Source organism: Vanacampus margaritifer, chromosome 1 (genome assembly GCF_051991255.1).
Source record: "Vanacampus margaritifer isolate UIUO_Vmar chromosome 1, RoL_Vmar_1.0, whole genome shotgun sequence".
NCBI lineage: Eukaryota > Metazoa > Chordata > Actinopteri > Syngnathiformes > Syngnathidae > Vanacampus > Vanacampus margaritifer.
The window spans coordinates 17,690,092-17,709,987 of NC_135432.1; the positions used below are offsets into that span (position 1 = coordinate 17,690,092).

Here is a 19,896-nt window from a genome sequence, read left to right on the forward strand (position 1 = left end):
GTCTCCCCAAATATCCCTGTGACATATTTCTTCTAATGTCATCTCCCTCCTCCTCTTTTTCCCTCTCATTATGTCAGATTCATTTCCATGTTTGAACACTTGCATAAAGAGGCCGAGTCCATAACAGGGTCGTAGGGGTTCTTCCTGCCCGGACAGGATGCAACTGCCATCAAGGTCACTTTTGTGTGATACTCTTGTAGTGTTTTCCGCTGCCAGCTGTTTCCATGTTTTGACACCCCAAACGTTGGGGCCCCACACAATAAGCTCAACGTGGTGAGCAGGATTTGCTGAGGACATTTTCTGCAGACTTGGATGGGCTGGGGAGATAGCGGGGCTGAGGGTCAGCCAGCTGCATATTGCTGGACGCCTTGATGGGATTGGCAGAATGATCCGATGTACATGAGTTTGTTGCTGCCAGATGTTTGCCGCCGTGTGGAAACGATGTGATTTTTCTATATTACTTATTTATTATAATTAGTGTCACAGATAAGTTGGAGCCTAACTAAGATGATTTTGGGCAAGAGGCGCATGGTACATCCTGGACTGGTTGGGAATCTGTCACAGGTCACATTTTGAGACAAGCATTCATATTCACATCTAAGTAACAAATTGCTCGAAAGTATCTTTACAATAGCTTTTTTATTTGACCATTTATGACCAAAACATCTTCTAATTTGTAGATTAACACTTAAGATGTTCACAATGGGTACTTTCAGACTAGATTCGGGTTCAAATTTCCCGCCCTTTGTCTGTGGATGCGACGTCATGAGCGTGTACGTGAAGAAGGGTGCGTGCAGTTTCATTTTTCGGCCACAGGTGGCAGTAGCGATTCGAAATGGACGTTTCTGCGTTCAACAGCTTTAAGGCCTCTATATACCAAACCGACGACAGCCAAATGTGTCCGACGGCCAATTGATTAGGTACGCCCAGGATTCTGGTCAATTAATTGGGTACGCCCTGGATTCTCGCCACTCCGCCCACCCAGGGCGGCGACCATCTTGGCCAATTAATTAGGTACACCAAGAATTCTCTCCCCTCCGCCCACCAGGGGCGGCGACCATCTTGGCCAATTGATTAGGTACGCCCAGGATTCTCGCCACTCCGCTCGCACAGGGCGGTGGCCATCTTGGCCAATTGATTAGGTACGCCCAGAATTCTCGCCACTCCGCCCATCCAGGGCGGCGGCCATCTTGGCCATGCTGTCGGCCTGACCCTTTGCATATCATGCCAGAAAAATGGTGGAAATGCACACCGCAAAAGACACCAACGCAGACTATTAAGTACCTTCTGTTCTGCTGCACATGAGTGAGAAGTAATACCATCGATTCCTCATTGTTAGAAGAAAATAATATGATAATATATGAGTAAATCCTACTTGGTATATCCAGTTGCGTCTCCAATGCGTAATTTGGCTTTAATTACTTGATTAACATATCCTTGAACAAATGTCATTGAATGTCTGTCTCTCTTGAAATGAATTCATCTTTTCAATCTTCCATCCAGACAGACATTATAATTACATTAAATGCGAAGGGTGATAATATAAAAAATAAACATACTTTTTATCGGCAATTCCGCATTTGTCACTTCCTTTTCTTGCACCGTGCACTGATTCACTAGCTAATTGACAATCAACGTGATGAAATGTCACGACGGTCCGACGCCAATTCAACATGTTGAATCTGCCAAAGACGCCCCCCCCAACGGGATTCAACGTTACCGCGGTGATTTTATACATCAATCAGATACCGATGCCCGAACACTTCCTGCCTTCTGACGTCGGATCAGTGTATCAAGGCCTTGAGAGTATTCAATAACCCTACACAAGCTCAAACCCTACACAAACCCTCTAAGCCAATTTGTAATGGATTATATTTGATTTTGGAGATTCCACTGCAGTGGAATTAATGTTATAGCCCTTCAAAGAGTTACCATAAGTGACACAGTTGGATATACTGTGTGCTGGCATTGGGTTATTCTCTGCAGTGTTAAATTCCAGTGTAATTTTCCTTCTCTGAATGTGACCATTTTCATGTTAATTGAATCACATAAAGAAGGAAGCCTCTGGAATTTCACGTAAAAATGAAGTGTTAATTACTTTGGAGGAGAAGAAGAGAAGTTAAAAGTAAAAAACGAGGTCAGAGTGAAGAACTGGGGGAGTTCTGGCTTTAGGCTGGCAGATTATAAACAAGTAGAAAAAAGAGTGGAGCGCAGCACTTAATTGGATTTAGAAATTGGGGTGTTTTAGAGGGATGGATTGGGGGGAATTCTACAGTCGGTTTTAAAGGGATTTACTTGCACAACCACCAATTTCAATCAGTTTGCTTCAGTTCAATGTAAATTATATGTATAGCCCCAATGTAGGGATGGATCGTTTCATATAGACCACGGTCCATATGTAAAAAAGAGACTTAACAGAACTTTACACGAACAAGTACTTTGATGAGGAAGTAAAAGGAAAAATTTTCAACAGAACTAATGTGCCGGGCGGCCATTTGCCTCCATCCATGGGATTGGGCAGAATCGGGCTACACAATGTACAATACACAAATCAATAGTGGTAGCAATAATAATAATAGTAGTAGGACAATAGGACCGCTGATGTTAACATTGGCTGACCACCAAGTTTGTTCAATTTTATGATCGAAAAATTCATGGACTAGACAATCGATTTCAGACTGGTTATTATTGACTTGATGACTCAGTTTGTCTTACTGATCTTTACTTACTGTCCAGACTGCTTTTGTTAATGTTTTGGTCTGGCGGTCATCATCACAACTTGCCTCATTGTCACCACACGTTACACGAAGAAAAAAATGCAGGAGTAATAAGCGTAGTGCGCATTGCGTTTGCGCATGCGTGAACATCAAGTAAAAAACAAACAAACTTGTTACCAAACAAAGCTGTCATTTGAATGATGGCGAATGGAGTGCTGAAAGTGTTTGCGTAACTGCACACCTTAAAGCTGGCAAGCATTGTTTCAGCCTTAAGTGACAAAACGACAGGTGCACTCCTAATGGAGTTTATAGGCAAAAAAAACACCGGAAGACGGAAGTGTACGCTTGTAGACCTCCGTCACTCTTCCCAATTTCCAGACAGAAAAGAAATATCCAAACGGCCGTAAAAGAGGCTAAAATTGAACATTTCTTGAACACATTTATTTTGTCAATATCCTTAAACCGAGGGAGCAGACGCAAGCATCACGAAACTTGCTAGCGAAGCGGAGTGACGGTCATTTAAGAACCGGCTTCTAGCCAATTGACCCCCTTCAGTGAAGAAAGATCCTACCCGTCTCTTGATCGCGTCCCGGTTTTGTATCCTCGATCCAACTCCCGGGAAAATGCACACATTCAGCTATATCGGCTGACATGCAAGGTGGCCAACGTTTCAAACCATGGGCTTCTTCCATCACTTGTCTTCAAGGGGTCAGAAATGACTTTGTCTCCAACGATTAACAATGACGTGGTCATTTTTCACAGCGTCTCTCTCTCCACCTTCTTTGTCAACAAGACTGGGTCAGTGCTGGATTTCACTTTCCTTTCTTTTCTTTGGTCCTTCCTCGGGTCTCCTGACGGCCTCACGACTCTGGCTGGAAGTGTTCGGTTTAGGTGAACGGTATGGGATTTTTTAATAGGTTTTAGGTGAACTAATGAATACACACGCACGCACACACGTACGCACGCACACACGCACATACACATACTCACCCACATACAAAATAAAAAATAAATAAAATTTAAAAAAAGAGCAGTGATGATGTCAAATCGGTAAAATTACCGAATAAACAATACTGAGCTCTCCAGGAAGTAAAAAAAAAAAAAAAAAGACTGGTAGTTTTTGGATCGATGCAGCATATGCATGGGCAGTTTGTCTTTCCGTTTGTCTGTTGCCGAACGCAGTCCTCGTTGTAACAGGCAATCCGCGGCGACTACAAAAGCGCTTAATTAAATCATCAACTTTGAAATCGTTTAAGGTCTCCATTGCTTTCCATTACTCTTGACTACTGTTTGGTAGCCGGGTAACGCTCCCCCCCCCCCCATGCCCACAACTTACTTAACTAGTACTACAAGAAATACTTCAGAAACAGCATTATAAATGTGAAAAGAGATGGTGCATGATGGGAAATCCCGAGCAGTCGAGGCCAATGGCAGGATAACAAAAGGATGATTCAGGACAAGCCCGAGCCAGCTTTAACTACAGTATAAGATTTACCAAAATGGAAGGTTTTAAGTCTGCTCTTAAATTAGAGAGACTCTGCCCACCAAACTGAATTGAGAGGAATCTGGAAGAGGGTTCCACAGGAGATGAGCTTTATTATCAAGGACATTCTATTTTGCTTTTGGAGATTCTGAGACCCTAAAGTAGTGGTCGCTGCAGAAGCAAGGTAGGGGGGAAAGCCCCTATGGGGTCAATGGTGAAAAAAATAGGAGATTTTGTTCATTCATGTCAGAGTCTCTGGAGTTTTATGGTTGAGAATCATATGTGCATCCTTAAAATGAAAATGAGTGCATGCTATTGTTTGTTAAGGAGCACATGGGCACGTGATGTTACAGCTCAAAACTGTGGCAGAAGCAGACCTGAAAGTGCTAAATGAAACTCAGAATTTCTTATGAAATCATAGTGGCAGGATGTTGTGGTTTACTGTAGTTTTATACGCTTAACCGAGGTTTGCAAGAACTCAAGGAATAATATCTATGCCTAGAAAAGGGTTTGAAAACAGTAGCAGAATCCACTCTCTGCACTACGATATGGTTAAAATGTAAAAAAGAAAGCAATTATGTAACAAAGTGTTGCATGGCACATTCCATTTCATTGATAACAAAAAACTTCTGTCTGGCTTCGACATGATTTGTATCGAGAGCATGACTAGCGCTGTATAAACATGTAACAATTTGTGTATAAAAAAAGATATTCAGAAAATGTGCCTCACCTCTAACTTTCCTCAACAGAACTGATTACTGCGCTGCAACACATTGTTCTGAATTGAAATGAACACAATCATCAGAGTTCATTGTTGCTGGTAGAAGAACAAATTTCCAAAGTCAAAACTTTTCAGTTTGATGAAAAAAACAAACAAACTACTATTATAACTTTGTTTATGAAAAAAAAAAGAAAATAATTTAAACTGTCTATAGCCCTGATAAAATTTTTTTGGGGAGCACTTAAATTATTGGAGTCTGCAATAATACAGATTTCCATGCAATTCGTTTACATGGGATAAGCAATAAGTACAGCTTATATTATTTCCATTTTTTTTTTTGTCTACTAGTCTTTTAGTGAAACGTGGTTGGTGTGGTATAGATGCGACTGTTGAAGCAGTAACTTTGGCATCAAATGGAGTTGCACTTCATACTTTTGTTTTGACAATTCCCATTTACCAGTTTTTGGGAATTTCGATAAACTTCACGTACCCGTGTGCATTCCCTGCAACAGATTTCTGCAAGCGAAATATTCGTTGGAACAACTCAATAGTTGCCCCAACTTTGACTAACAAGAAATAAAGGGAACATACCCGTCCCAGATTTCGAAAATATATTAACTCATTCACTGCCATTGACGGCTATAAACGTCAAAAATTCATTTTAACTATTTCTATTAGTTTAACATTTTTTCCACTTTTATTAACAAGAGTATAAAAACCCAGATTTTTTATTGTACATTTAGAACAGATATGAAATTTGTGTTTAATTGCGAATTAACTAGTGAAGTCATGCGATTAATTAGGATTAAAAACTTTAATCGCCTGACGCCCAGAATTTTTTATCTTTTTTTAAAATTATTTATTTACTGCCATATAAACGTCAAAATTTCATTTTAACTATTTCTATTAGTTTAACATTTTTCCCCACTTATGTTAACAAGAGTATGAAAACCTAGAATCTTTTTATTGTACATTTAGAACCGATATAAAATTTGTGATTAATCGTGAGTTAAACGAGTGAAGTCATGCGATTAATTACAATTAAAAAATGTAATCGCCCCTTGCCACAAACTTTTGATAATCTTTATTTTTTATTTTTATGAATTTATGGCAGTGAATGAGTTAATTAAATGATTCATTAGAACAAAATAACAGAACAATCGAATCCTAAATTATTAACCAATGGCTTGATTCGGAATCACACTCAAAATGAAAGTGAAAAATGAAGAATCCAGAGTGATCCTATTTCTGCACATTTCCCCAAGTTGTGTGAGAAAAACACGACCAACACGTGGCCGGAGATTTTTTCTGCATATTTATTTTCGAGCCTTCCTTTCTATTTTAAACATACCTGTATGGAAGCTGCACAGGGTGGCTCTGCTTCATGTTAATTGTATGTTCATTTGTCTGTATTTTTGTCTGCATTTACCTTTCCTTCAGCACTGTATGCTACTGGGAGGGAAGAAGAGCACAGATATTCCATTGGAGGGCTATCTTCTCACTCCCATCCAGAGGATCTGCAAGTATCCTCTTCTACTGAAGGTAAACCGTCACTAAAACACAACCTTAGATGGTTAAACTTGTTTGCTTGATGTCTGCACTTTCCGAATGCTCTGGCAGTTTTGAAAGATCGTAAAATATTTGCCCACCACAGGAGTTACTGAAGCGGACCCCTAAGAAGCATGCTGACTATCCTGCTGTAGAGGAGGCTCTGCAGGCCATGAAGGCTGTCTGCTCCAACATCAACGAGACAAAGCGGCAGATGGAGAAACTGGAAGCCCTGGAACAGCTGCAGTCTCACATCGAAGGCTGGGAGGTGAGAACAAGGGCAGAGTGACAGCACAGTCAGGCCGGAGTGAGACCGTAACAATTGTAATCAGGTTGGAAAATATGTGGGGGGAAGGGGTGGAAATGGAGAACATTCTCTTGGTATGCTTCCTTTTTGACGTATTCATATTTTAAAGGTTTTCACCCACACTTGTTACTCACTTGTGTTGCTAAAAAAAAGCATAGATTTAGAGATAACTAATGCCACGGCATGTTAGGTTTCATGCTCCCCGTGCCGCCCCTGTTTCACGCCACCATGGACACAACTGGATAGTCGTGAGACACCGCGGGAGAATGGGATGAGCAAACGTGACGGGCAGTGATTGCTGACGGGATTTTTAAACTTTCCAAAAATTTGCTATGGCAGTCACAGTGTGGATGAGAAACCATGTCAGCTGGAATAAAAGCGGGTGAATGTAACTAAACCTTCCAGTATGTAATAGGGCATATCAAAACGTGGAGGCGGTCCATAGTGGGATGGGAAGCATATGTATTTCTAGGGGATCTCACACTATCTGCCTATAGCTTTTCTAAAGATAAGCCATGTGTGGTAGCTTAGCAAGACTTAAATACGGTGAGGGGAAAAATCGCCAAAATCCTACATTTGGGTAATTTCTGATTTATTATATTTATTTTAAATAGGCTTACCTACTAGGCTCTACACACTATTAAGTAGGGGTGTGCCCAAAAAATCGATTCTCATAAGAATCATATTCAGAATCAATTTTAAATGTCCCAAAATCGATTTTATTTAAATTATTTTATATTGTCTTGCCTTTGTCTGTGTGTGCCTTTATTTAGAGCGCTGTTCAGATTGTACCCGGTTTGGCCACTGAGGGGCAGTGTGGTTCCACGTGTTCTAATACACTGTTAAGTTGTAGCCACATTAGAGAGTAGAAGGAAAAAGTCCCGTTCAAGTTATTCCAATAAAAGTTTTTTTTTTCAGTGTGGAGCCGTTCTTTTGAGTGATAAAAGTGCCGCGAGTAGCGCGCTAATTAGCATTAGCGAGTCAGACTGGAGTAGATTATTACAATTCCTTGCACATCTATAGATTAAAGCAAAAATCATTTTGAATAAAAATAATACATTTTTAATCGATTCTGAATCGAATCGCAGACCCAAAAATCGGAGTTGAATCGAATCGTGAGACATTCTAAGATTCCCACCCCTACTTTTAAGGCTACCTGGTGAGCCACGTTTGCTGAGCAGATGTGAGTGACAGCCACATACTGAGAAGTAAATACAGGATATCACCGTTCTCCTCCATTGTTGTCTCATTGTATTCGGTGTTGTGTAGATTTTGCAGCTTCCAGCTATACTATTTTGAAGCAGAAACCTACAACTCCGAATAGGGGCAAAAATAAGCTAAGCTAAAGTGGAAAAGTGACATAACAAGTGTAGCTCAACCTCCAATTAATTAATTAAGGGGAAAGTCAACCACCCCAAAAAATTACTTACAATAATATATTCTATGCAGGCCTAATAGTCTAAATACGGTATTCCGGTTAATATTGCGTTAGTGGAATATGAGTTAAGCAGTAAAATCCAGGATTTTTTTTAAATCAATATCAGAAGGTGGCCATTTTGCCACTTGCCTTTAATGAATCAATATTATTGTAAATTTTTTTTGTCCCTAATTGGGTATAAATGAAGCTTTTGCTAAGCAATGTCATTGTTTGAGCTTAGATTGCATGAAAGGAAAATAATACACTATCTTCTGACAGGAGTGTAGTGTATACAATTTACATGGAAGTGGGGAGGCTTATGCTAAATCTATTTCTGGTCAGATTTTTCATACCATCCTGCAAGAGACCCACCAATGTTATTAGAAACTTTGCATTAAGATTTGAATGAGAAAGGAAAAAAAGTTAATACATCACACATCTACTTATTGTGCTTACAACATAATAAAAAGCAACCTTGATTAAATTGGCCAGCATATTTCTGTCTTATCCTAAAGAGTTAATTGCCATCACAGCCAACACCCTACAGCAGGGGCACGGATGGGGCTTGGGAGCCCAATGAAGGGTCCAGTGCATTTTTCACGCCTCCCTCACCCACCACAACAGAGGCCTTGTCTTAGGAGGCACCACAGGGACAATCCACCTACACAGGGTGCCAAGGGGGATGCCAACAGGCATTTTGCCCAATCAGAAGCGCTGGAGGATGTTGAGCTCTAGTCTTACCAGCACTCGGGGTTGGAGGGGGCGCTTTTATGAGGGGACCTTTGGAGGGAAGAGAGGCAAAAAACGGAAGGATGGATCCTCTGAGTGGGCCTCACTAGCACATCCCACTGTTTGCTTGCCAAAACCAAACAAGCATCTCAAATTTCCCTTCCACAAAAATGTCACCATTTGACCATGGTCAAAGTTCACCAGAAAACAACAGAAAACCGACAAATTGCTCTGCAAAGGGAGTATGTCAATAAATACTTTAAAACCTTATAAGATACTTAAGACCCATTTTTCTTCATGTCACAGACTGTTGAAAATCACAGTTATCTGATTGACATTACATGAGATGGCATGGGATGACGTCATGTTTAAATGGCGGCTAATATGAGGACACAACACCGTTATAGTGTTCACAATGTTTACTGCACCGCTACTGTATCCAACAGTCACACTTGCTTACCAGTCACATGCCTCATATAGTCTCACTACAAGTTGAGAGCCGGCACAACAATCACTTGGTGCGTGTCAGTGACATCACCAACAAGTCTGGCACGAATATAGACTTTATTTTTGTTTTTCACTTTCAAGCTTGTACTTGTTTGCTCTCTTAGAAGCCGTGTAAATGCCTTTTTCCCGGCTTTCACACAATACAAAGATTTTTTTTTTTTATTACTCAAATAGCATTGATGTAAATGCTCAACTCAGTCGTACAATAGTATCAGCACACAACAGCATCAAATGTTCATGATCAATTATCTCGTGCTTGAATCCAGGTATTGTTGTCTTGCTCTTGTGAACATCTGGCAAATGTACTCAGAAAGAAACCCACTCCCACCACTCCCTAACAGCATTACTCTCCTCTCTCAGTAGACTCTCTTTAGGCTATTCACCTGCAGCCTTAATGGAAGTCCATTCCACTCATACCCAATCAGGTCCAGATACATTACACACATATCTTAACTCAGTGCAGTTAACGTGAGGTTAAATCGATTGGAGCCCCCGTGCTGAGGTCCAGCCAATTTCCTCATTGTGTCCATATAACGTGTGACTGATGACCTTCCATCATAAAAACATCCTCATGGGACTCAATAATGGACACTTGAGCATGGACGGACGGGTGTGGCTGGCTGAGGGGGTTTCCACAGTGTCTAAACATGAAAGACCACACTGTGGTCCAAATTTGATGTAGTATATATGTGAGTGCCTGGGGTGGCGTCCACACATGGGTGTATTTAGTTTCGGATGATTAAGAGTGGAATGAGTCGTTTTACAATGAGTAATGAGACTTTCAATTTCAGTAGGTCTTGTTTTGTCCTGAATGTTCTGCTGATATATATTGAGAGACACATGGAGCGTACCATAGCAATTCTAACATACCATGCAAATATGCACTCTAGGGGCAGTGACTTCGGGGATGGCATCAGATCATTTTAATTGGACGCTCAGAAAGTACTTTGCTATGCCATAATAACAGTTTCAATGCTTCTTTGTTCAGAAGCTTGCATTTAATAATAATAATAATATATTGAAATAGTATTATTATATAATGATCTTATTGCTGATGCTAATTTTCTTATAAAATAATATTATTGGGAGTGCTTGACTCAGCATTTTCACAATGAACTCAGTTTTGCTTGGTAATTAACTCATTCGCTGCCATTAACGGCTATAGAAGTCAAAAATTCATTTTTACTATCTCTATTAGTTTAAAATTTGTTCCCACTTTTGTTAACCATAGTATGAAAACCTAGAATTGTTTTTATGTACATTTAGAACAGATATATATATATATATTTGTGATTGTGAGCTAACTAGTGAAGTCATGCGATTAATTATGATTAAAATTTTGAATTGCCTGACGCCCCTAATTTTTAATAATCTTTTTTTTTTAAAGAAAATAAAAAAATAAAAGATTATTAAAAAAAAATGATAATAATTAAAATAATTTTTTTTAAAAGGGAAGAAAAGATTATTAAAAAATTAGGGGCGTCAGGCGATTAATTTTTTTCGTAATTAATCGCATGACTTCACTAGTTAACTGAATATTAATCAAAAATTCTAAATGTACACTAATTTTTTTTCTAGGTTTTCATACTCTGGTTAGCAAAAGTAGAATTTTTTTTTAACTAATAGAAATAGTTTTTTGACGTCTATAGCCGTCAATGACAGTGAATGAGTTAAAAGATAAGTAATTAGGGCGTACATATTTTTAAATACAATTGAATTTGAAACATTGATTAAAAGTAAAATAAATATTAATTACCTTACCAAATGCAGTGTGGCATTTCCTTCAACTCATCACTTTTATGTGAACGGATGTAATATAGGCTACATCCTAAGTGCACAATTGAAGGCTTAGTCTCCACCTTCCCCTCCTAAAATGGGATTTATGTTTCCCATAGGAAAATATAGAGCAAGGTAAACTCCATCTACTATGATGTTTAGTGTCTTTCTTTCATTACAGCTGCTGCCTGATGACAACATTTTCATTCAGTGCAGGATGGCCAGGAGCGTGGCCTCAAATTTAGAGATTTGTGTGTGGATTAGTACCTGCGCAGGCCGGGAGTACATAGAAAAATGCACACGTAAACTGCATTTGTTTTTAACTCATTCACTGCCATTGACGGCTATAGATGTAAAAAATTCCTTTGAATTATTTCTATTAGTTTAGCATTTTTCCCTACTTTTGTGAACAAGAGTATGAAAACCTAGGGAAAAAATATTGTACATTTAGAACAAATATAGCAAATTTGTGATTAATTGTGAGTTAACTAGTGAAATCATGTGATTAATAATTTTTTAATTTTTTTTTAAAAAGCAAAAAATAAAAGAAGGGGCGTCTATTAAATTAAATTAAAATTTTAAACTAATTAATCACTTGACTTCACTAGTTAACTTATGATTAATCACAAATATTATATCTGTTCTAAATGTACAATAAAAAGTTTTTTTTTCTAGGGTTTCATACTCTTGTTAACAAAAATGGAAAAAAATGTGAAACTAATAGAAATAGTTAAAATTATTTTTTGACGTCTATAGCCGTCACTGGCAGTGAATGAGTTAAATGATTCAATTTCAAATGAAGTTGTTTTTGTGCAGTGTCAAATAAAACTAACTAAGATATTTCCATTGTTTTCATTTTTACTTCTTATTCCAGGGGACTAATTTGACGGATATCTGCACAGAGTTGCTGCTTCATGGAAATCTCCTGAAGATCTCAGCGGGCAATATTCAAGAGCGGGTCTTCTTCCTGTTTGATAATCTTTTGGTCTACTGTAAGAGGAAGTCCAGGTGAGGAATGGTGATTGAAGAAAATGATTGCTGGGCATTTAGAGAGTAGTTTAAGCAGGTTTACTCGATATCGACTATGTAACTAAATGGAGGAAAAACATGAGAAATTTGAACGAATGTCCAAAATGAGTTTAACTGCAGGATATGCATGCTTCATATTTGTTTATGTCTGTATGAATGTGCAAGTGTTGCAGACGCTGTTTCACTGCCACCAGCGGATGTTTTCCATGCTGAGTGTAACCACACTGCTGTCTCATTTCCTAGGGTTTCTGGAAAAAAGTCCACCAAGAGGACCAAGTCTATCAACGGCCCTCTCTATGTGTTCAGGGGCAGAATCAACACGGAGGTGATGGAGGTGGAAAACGTGGAAGATGGAACAGGTTGGTGTTTACTCAGCAATATTACATTTAGAGACTCTCTCTCAGGTTGTTGTGAAAAACTGTAGTTATTCCATCATGGAAATCTCTATTTGCATCTGAGCGCTTTATTAAATGACTGTCATAGTACAAATGACGTAGCTCACAACTAGGGGTGTTAGAAAGAAACGATTTGGCAATATATCGCGATATTACAGGGCGCAATTCTCGAATCGATTCGATATGCGACCGAATCGATTTTTCAACATACATTTTTTATGGGAATATTCAACAAAACTTCTTACTTGGGGTTAGGATTCACACATTAAGCATGGAAGAATGTTATATTAATGGAACATTAAGCCTTAATATTTTATTTCAGTGCTGTTCAAACATGAAACAGACTGCAACCTGTTTGTTAAATGCAGTGGCTCAGTTATAAGCCTGAATTTTCAGATAAATAAATCGATTTTCATACAAATCTTACAGTGTACATGATTAGTATTCTCTAAATTTGATTGAAAGAAAAATCGCAATAAGCAATTTATAGATTTGTGTCGGGATAAATCGATATCGAATCGTGACCTATGAATCGTGATACGAATTGAATCGGCATTTTGCACCCCTACTCACGACATTAGAATATCAGTAGAGCGAAGATCTCCGCCAAGGCTGTACAGTTGAAGTTTAGGTAGGAATATATTAAATATCTTCATAAATGCACACTTCCTGCATACAGCATGCAAAAGTTTCTTCTTCCCCATTTGGGTTTCCTTTCTGTGCAATTTTGAAATCCACTTCGCTGTTATATTTATTTGCTTATGTAAACCAGGATGTATTTTGTTGCTTTTCAGTTTTCAGCTACATGACTGATAGCAAATCAGAAACAATAGCAAGTGTAATGTTTTGTTCTGTCTATTGGACATTCAATTCTGAATGGGAGTTGCGTAGTAGTAGTAGTCGCAAGACATTTGGTCATTTTTAGTCTCATGGATGTGAACAGACACTGTGACACTCTTGTTGCTGGATTAGTGTCTGTAGTCTGAATTTAAGCTTTGTGCCAATTTACAAGATTCTAATCAAATTTGTATTGCAAACCAGCCAAATAAATAAACAAACCAAAGAATAAATAAATCAGTCCTTAAATTTCTATTCTATTCTATGAATCTGATACTCGTTGACGGTTTTGTGGGTTTGGGTGGGGTGTTGTTTTTGAGTTTTTCGAAAAGGATGTAGCGCAGAACCTCATGTGGAATACCATCCGCTGTATTTGATGTTGAATATTCCGTTTAAGGTGTGGCTTCCATTCTGAGGTGCAAAAGTTGCCTCGGCATCAGCGAGAAACTTGCATTCTGGCGAACGCTGAATGTCAACGCCTCTTCTGTGGGCGAATGTGGTTCAGCTATCAGTGCAATTCAGGCGGCACTGTTGTCAATGTGTGTGTGTTGGTGTAGAAACACTGCCTTCCTCTCTATCACGTGTTTCCTCTTTTTTTTTTTTTTTTTTTGTTCTTCTGCATGTTGCCAGAATATTTTGCAATCTCACAACCACAAAGACAGAAACATAACTCACTGACTGTTTAGATTATTGGTGAAATATCCTCTGCTAAGATATTAACTCTGGGCTTGCTATGTAACAGATAACTAACGCCAGAGTTGATTAAGACAAGATAAATCCATATCTTCTAGTTTCAGATGACAGCTAAGTTTCAGCTTCTCAGGTAAAAGTTAAAAGTGTCCCCAAGGGCTGCTAAACCCAACCAGATGTCTTTTGATTTCACCAGAAGCAAAAAAAAAACAAAACTCCCCAACCTTTGCTTCTCCCAATACTACCGGAGCTCCTCCCCATTGGGCTTCAAAATATCACAAGTATTTTTGTGACCTTTGGCTACCAGGCGAGTAGCCCATTACCAGAGTGGCCATTCATTATTTAGTTGCCGCTCACCTACAGCTCAGTGGATGATGAAATTAGAAAGTCTGACAACAGATGGGATGTTTAACTGCCGTAGTTGTTTTTTTTTGCTGGTAACGTGCTCTGTATTTATATATTTTTGAGAGATGGTTATAAACTTCAAAAAATCATTTTTTCTATTTGTATTACTTTTTTTCCCTACTTTTGTTAACAAGAGTATGAAAACCTAGATTTTTTAAATTTATTTTACATTTAGAACAGATATTAAAACTTGTGATGAGTCGTGAGTTAACTAGTGATGTCATGCGATTAATTACAATTACAAATTTTAATCGCCGGACACCCCTAATTTTTAATAATCATCTCGTCAGGCGATTAAAATTTGTATTTTGGAATTAATCGCATGACTTCACTAGTTAACTCATGATTAATCACACATTTTATATCTGTTCTAAATGCACAATAAAACATTTTTTTCTAGGTTTTCATACTTTTGTTAACAAAAGTGGGAAAAAAAGAAGTCAAACTAATGTAATTTTTTTGACGTTTATAGCCGTCAATGGCATTGAATGAGTTAATGGTGCTGCGCACAGCAAGCCTTGTTGGTGACATTCCAATAGGTGAATAGAACATTATAATTTGTATTATTCTTTTTTTTAATTTAATTTTTTAAATTTTTTAATGGAGAGCTCAGTATTGTTCATTCGATTTGACATGTCATCATTGCTCTCCTTTTTTTAATATATATATATATATATATATATATATATATATATATATGTATATATATATATATATATATATATTTTTTTTTTTTTGTATGTGGGTGAGTATGTGTATGTGCGTGTGTGCGTGCGAGCGTGCGTGCACTCATCAGCCCACCTAAAACCCATTAAAAAAATCCCATACTAATAATATAATATAATAATAAATTGCCAAATGCAGAAACATCAATGTAAATTATCATAATAATTTGTATTGTTCTGATTCATCAATTTGCTTTACTTTTGTTGTCAAAGCACTCACATTCACTTCATTCCTCCTACTTTTACTGCTAATTGCGTGTTTTTCTTTCCCCACAGCGGATTATCACAGCAACAACTACACAGTGACCAACGGCTGGAAGATCCACAACACAGCGAAAAACAAGTGGTTTGTCTGCATGGCCAAAACGGCGGAGGATAAGCAGAAGTGGCTGGATGCCATCTTGAGGGAGCGAGAGCAGAGAGAGAGTGAGTAACCCTTTTCAGCATTTTTATTGCGGAGAAAAGAAAAAGAAAATATTATGCTAGATTTCCTCTCACGAAAATATCATTACGGACGATTGTATGCGCTCAACTTTCCGACTGTAGATGGCACTTTCTATCACATACATGACTAATGTGGTTCATACTGCTGGATTTTTCTCACCTTGGCCCAAATATCTGATTTAAATCATGTTGCGTTTTGGTGCATCCGTCCATGTTGTTGTGGAGGCTCATCGTGGATACGTGCGAAGCTCCCTCAGGTGATTAATTAACAACTGGATGTGCCTTTGTCCTGAAATAACAATGTTGTATCCTGTGGTGGTGTCCCACCTTGAACAAGATTTTCTTCCAAAAAATATATTAGGCTTTTAGGTGACAGGATAACGGAAGCAAAATGTCTGCTATTGTATGTGATAAAATGGTTAAATGAGCTATGCGGCTAATCTGAGTTTTCGTCAAATTAGGATTAAGGCGCTGAAAGCGGTTTGTCCTTGTAGTTTGTTTGGATGCTGAGAAGTAAGCTAAAGCTTTTGTTTGTGTGAAAATCCACATTGACTTTGTTTCACTAATTAATAATGAAACAAAGCTGTTTTCGGCTACGTAACCTGATGCTCTTTTGTCCCCTTTAAATTGTGCTCACTCTATCATTTCCACCCCTCTTCTGCTTTTAAAAGTGTTCCCACCTGTCTGTTGTGGGCCATCTGTCTTTATAATGTTTTGTGTATTACACACTGTGATTGGTTTTAACCAGATTTGCCGGGTAACATAAAAGGCCACCCGATAGTATTGATGGCTTAAAAAGATCCCAAATTTGATTGTTTGGACACGATTTGGTCGGAAATGCAGCAATACGTACTCAACAGATCGTGTTTCACAAGATGGTAAATTTGCCTTTGTAAATCCGGGCATATGTTAAATAATCGCCCACAACGGATTTGAACAATGTCAGATCTGATAGTGTGATGAATAAGCACACAGAAGTGTGCAGCAGCTTGTAGTGTTAAATTACAAGCTGGCGGAAACTGACCTGAGGCTAACAGATGCCTGATCAGTCACAGCACCTCGTTTACACTCACATTTCCCTTTCGACAGTGAACACATCTCACTGCTGGCTTACCTGTCTGTCGGCCTCTTTATTTTGGTCTTTCATCATTTTTTATTTTTTATTTTTTTTTAATTCTGAGAGAGAGCTCAGTATTGTTCATTCGGTAATTTTATCGATTCGACATGTCATCATCATTGCTCTCTTTTTTAAAAAAAAATATTTTAATTTTGTATGTGCGTGAGTGAGTGTGTATGCGTGCGTGTGATACTCATTAATTCACCTAAAACCTATTAAAAATCCCATACCGTTCACCTAAACCGCATACTTCAGAATCCAGCTAGAATCGTAAGGTTGTCAGGAGACCAGAGGAAGGATCAAAGAAAAGAAAGAAAAGTGAAATCCAGCACCGACCAGACATCACCTACTACCCACCGGGTTACCAACCAGAGTCTCACTATGGGCTTACCTGTCTGTCGGCCTCTTTATTTTGGTCTTGGTTTTCTTCAACAAAGCTCGACATTTAACCTAACACGTCTTGTGTTCTGTGTTTTTACTGTGCTCACACGTGGCTGCAATCAATCGTCCTAAAAGACATCACATTCCGATGTCCGTATTCCTGAGAAATGTTGCAGTGGCACCCTCCATATATTGCATCACATTCCACAAGTCGAAACAGTAACCCGAGCAATTGTGTCTGATTCTACTAATGATGGTGCATCCTGTTTTGTAGTGACTGAATTCTCATGAGAACAGCCTCCTTAGATAATGTGATTATGTCATGCTGGTAAGTGAAAGATGACAAGAAGCAGCTCAAGACAAACTATGGCAGCTGGACAAGAAGCTGAGAGGTCTCTGCACTGGAAAGACCCCCGTGTGTTGTTCAATAACCCCTATTGTTAAAGTCCTTTCAGCTGCTGTCACATGTAATAGAACCCAGCATCCGTCACGACCCGCCAGTACAACCACACAAGACTCCATGGACAAATTGACTTTTTATTTTCTTTTTTTTTTTGTCTCCGAATCAGAATCCAGCACTTGACACATATATTTCATCGCTGTCCAATAAAAATAAAGTAGTCACATTCTTCCAGTTAAAATATACTGGGGATGCATGACTTTCATTTGACATACAGGCATACATTATAGCAATAGGAAATTCAGCATTCAAACCTAAAAAAGTGTTTAAGGGCACTGATACTTTCTTTTGTTTCAAAGGTAACTTAAAAAAAAAACAATTGTTACCCCAAATCTTTATTATGTATTTAATTGTTTATCCGTCTTCACTTGACTGGTTGGGGTGCTGTTACTGTACCTCATAGTGAGTTTGTATGGTTATTTTAACACACGCTCAAAACACACTATATGGTGCCTTGTGTGACAAAGGGCGCCATACAGTTACTTTCATGCCACAAACTGAAAAAACTTTAGTGACATACAGTAATGCATCACAGCACTTCTTCAGATATGTGATTGTGAAAAAAGCACTAACATGAAAACATATTTTTTAGGGGTGGGAATCTTTGAATGTGTCACGATTCGATTAGATTCTGATTTTTGGGTCTGCGATACTTTTTCCTTCTACTCTCTAATGTGGCTACAACTTAACAGTGTATTAGACCGCGTGGAACCACACTGCCCCTCATTGGCCAAGCCGGGTACAACATGAACAGCGCTCCAAACAAAGGCACACACAAACAAAGGCAAGACAGTATAAAATAATTGAAATAAAATCAATTTTGGGACATTTAAAATTGATTCTGAATCTTTATGATTCTTATGAGAATCGATTTTTTGGCCACCCCTAATATTTTTGTTACTATAGCATTCATTGGAACCTCGAAAGTTAAACACAATTCATTCCCTTTGCTCGTAGAGCTCAGATTTGTTCAGATTAAAGAGAAAAAGAGGAAATATTGGCATTTTATTTAATCACATCTCTGGGAAAGCTGCTGCCATCATAGAGCCTTTGTTAACTTGACAGGTGCCCGATATAAATAACATTTGAATACAAAAACGCCAATAAAAAGGAAACAGCTGGAATTTGGTCTGCTTAATAAACAAATGAATAAAAATTTCAGCCAGCAAAATTGCCAGACAAAAACACTCAATTTGGGCAGCATGGTGATATAGTGGCTAGCACGTCTGGAATGTTCTGGGTTCGAACCTCAGCTCAGGCAGTCTTGTGTGAAATTTGCATGGTCTCCATGTGCTTGTGTATTTTTTTTCTCACTTTACACTCCAGTTTCCATCCCAAAAACATACGTGTGAGCTTGATTGAAAAATTTGACAGTGAGTGATCGGTTTGTCTGTTTTCGCCTGTGAATGGCTGGCAACTATTCTAATGTGTGCCCTACCTCCCATCCACAGTTTGCTCGGATAGGCTCCCACTCACTCGCAACACTAAAGAGGACACACATTATAGCAAATGGACGGATGGAAAACAGCCAATTTGACTGTAAAAAAATTAATTAATTAAAATGATGGCAGAAGCATCAGAATTATGATATTATGTTGAGTTTGATGCGGCCCAAAATAGATTTGAGTTTCTTATGGAGTCTCAAGCTCACGGTGAGCAAAAGACAGATAGTGTCACAGTGCAGATCAGAATTTCACCAAAAGCCACAAGGCGTTAAGGAAGGAGCTCTAAAAGTGGACTCGTGGGAGGGGCAACGCAACTCACAATAAACCTTTACAGTACATGCTTTGCTCTGACACAAGCCACGTAATTGTTAACATATCAACACACGAACAAGGTCCCAATCATTATGCCCTCCTTAACTTTGTCTAAAAAAAAAACTTGCTCAGTTGTGATTCACATCTGGAATTGTTCTTTTTTTTCTTTTTCCGGAGCCAGACTTTTATAAATAGGGGGGGGGGGGGGGGCAGGGAGGGGCTAAGGATACCTAGTATTAATGTTGTTCCGATACTGATACTGGTAACGGGAGAGGCCCCAATACTGCATTAAAACAGTGGTATCGGCATCGGCGAGTAGTAACAAGTAACATCCCGATACCATTATTTCCAACGCTAAAATAGGACTTTGGATGCAGCATCTTGTGTTTTGCTCGTGCACGACATTCACTGATGTGTGAGATGTTCTCTGCATGCCAAGCTAAGATATCCT

The 19,896-nt window shown here is 38.6% G+C and overlaps 1 protein-coding gene across 2 annotated transcripts in view; it reads left to right on the forward strand.

Moving 5' to 3' along the window:
• prex1 (phosphatidylinositol-3,4,5-trisphosphate-dependent Rac exchange factor 1) overlaps nt 1-19,896 on the forward strand; it is a 102,882-nt gene that overhangs the window by 32,287 nt on the left and 50,699 nt on the right. For both annotated transcript variants that reach the window (XM_077579009.1, XM_077579010.1), the window contains exons 5-9: nt 6,362-6,463; nt 6,576-6,737; nt 12,080-12,213; nt 12,478-12,593; nt 15,563-15,712. In XM_077579009.1, the coding sequence (XP_077435135.1) occupies nt 6,362-6,463; nt 6,576-6,737; nt 12,080-12,213; nt 12,478-12,593; nt 15,563-15,712 (664 nt within the window). The remainder of the gene's footprint in view (nt 1-6,361; nt 6,464-6,575; nt 6,738-12,079; nt 12,214-12,477; nt 12,594-15,562; nt 15,713-19,896) is intronic.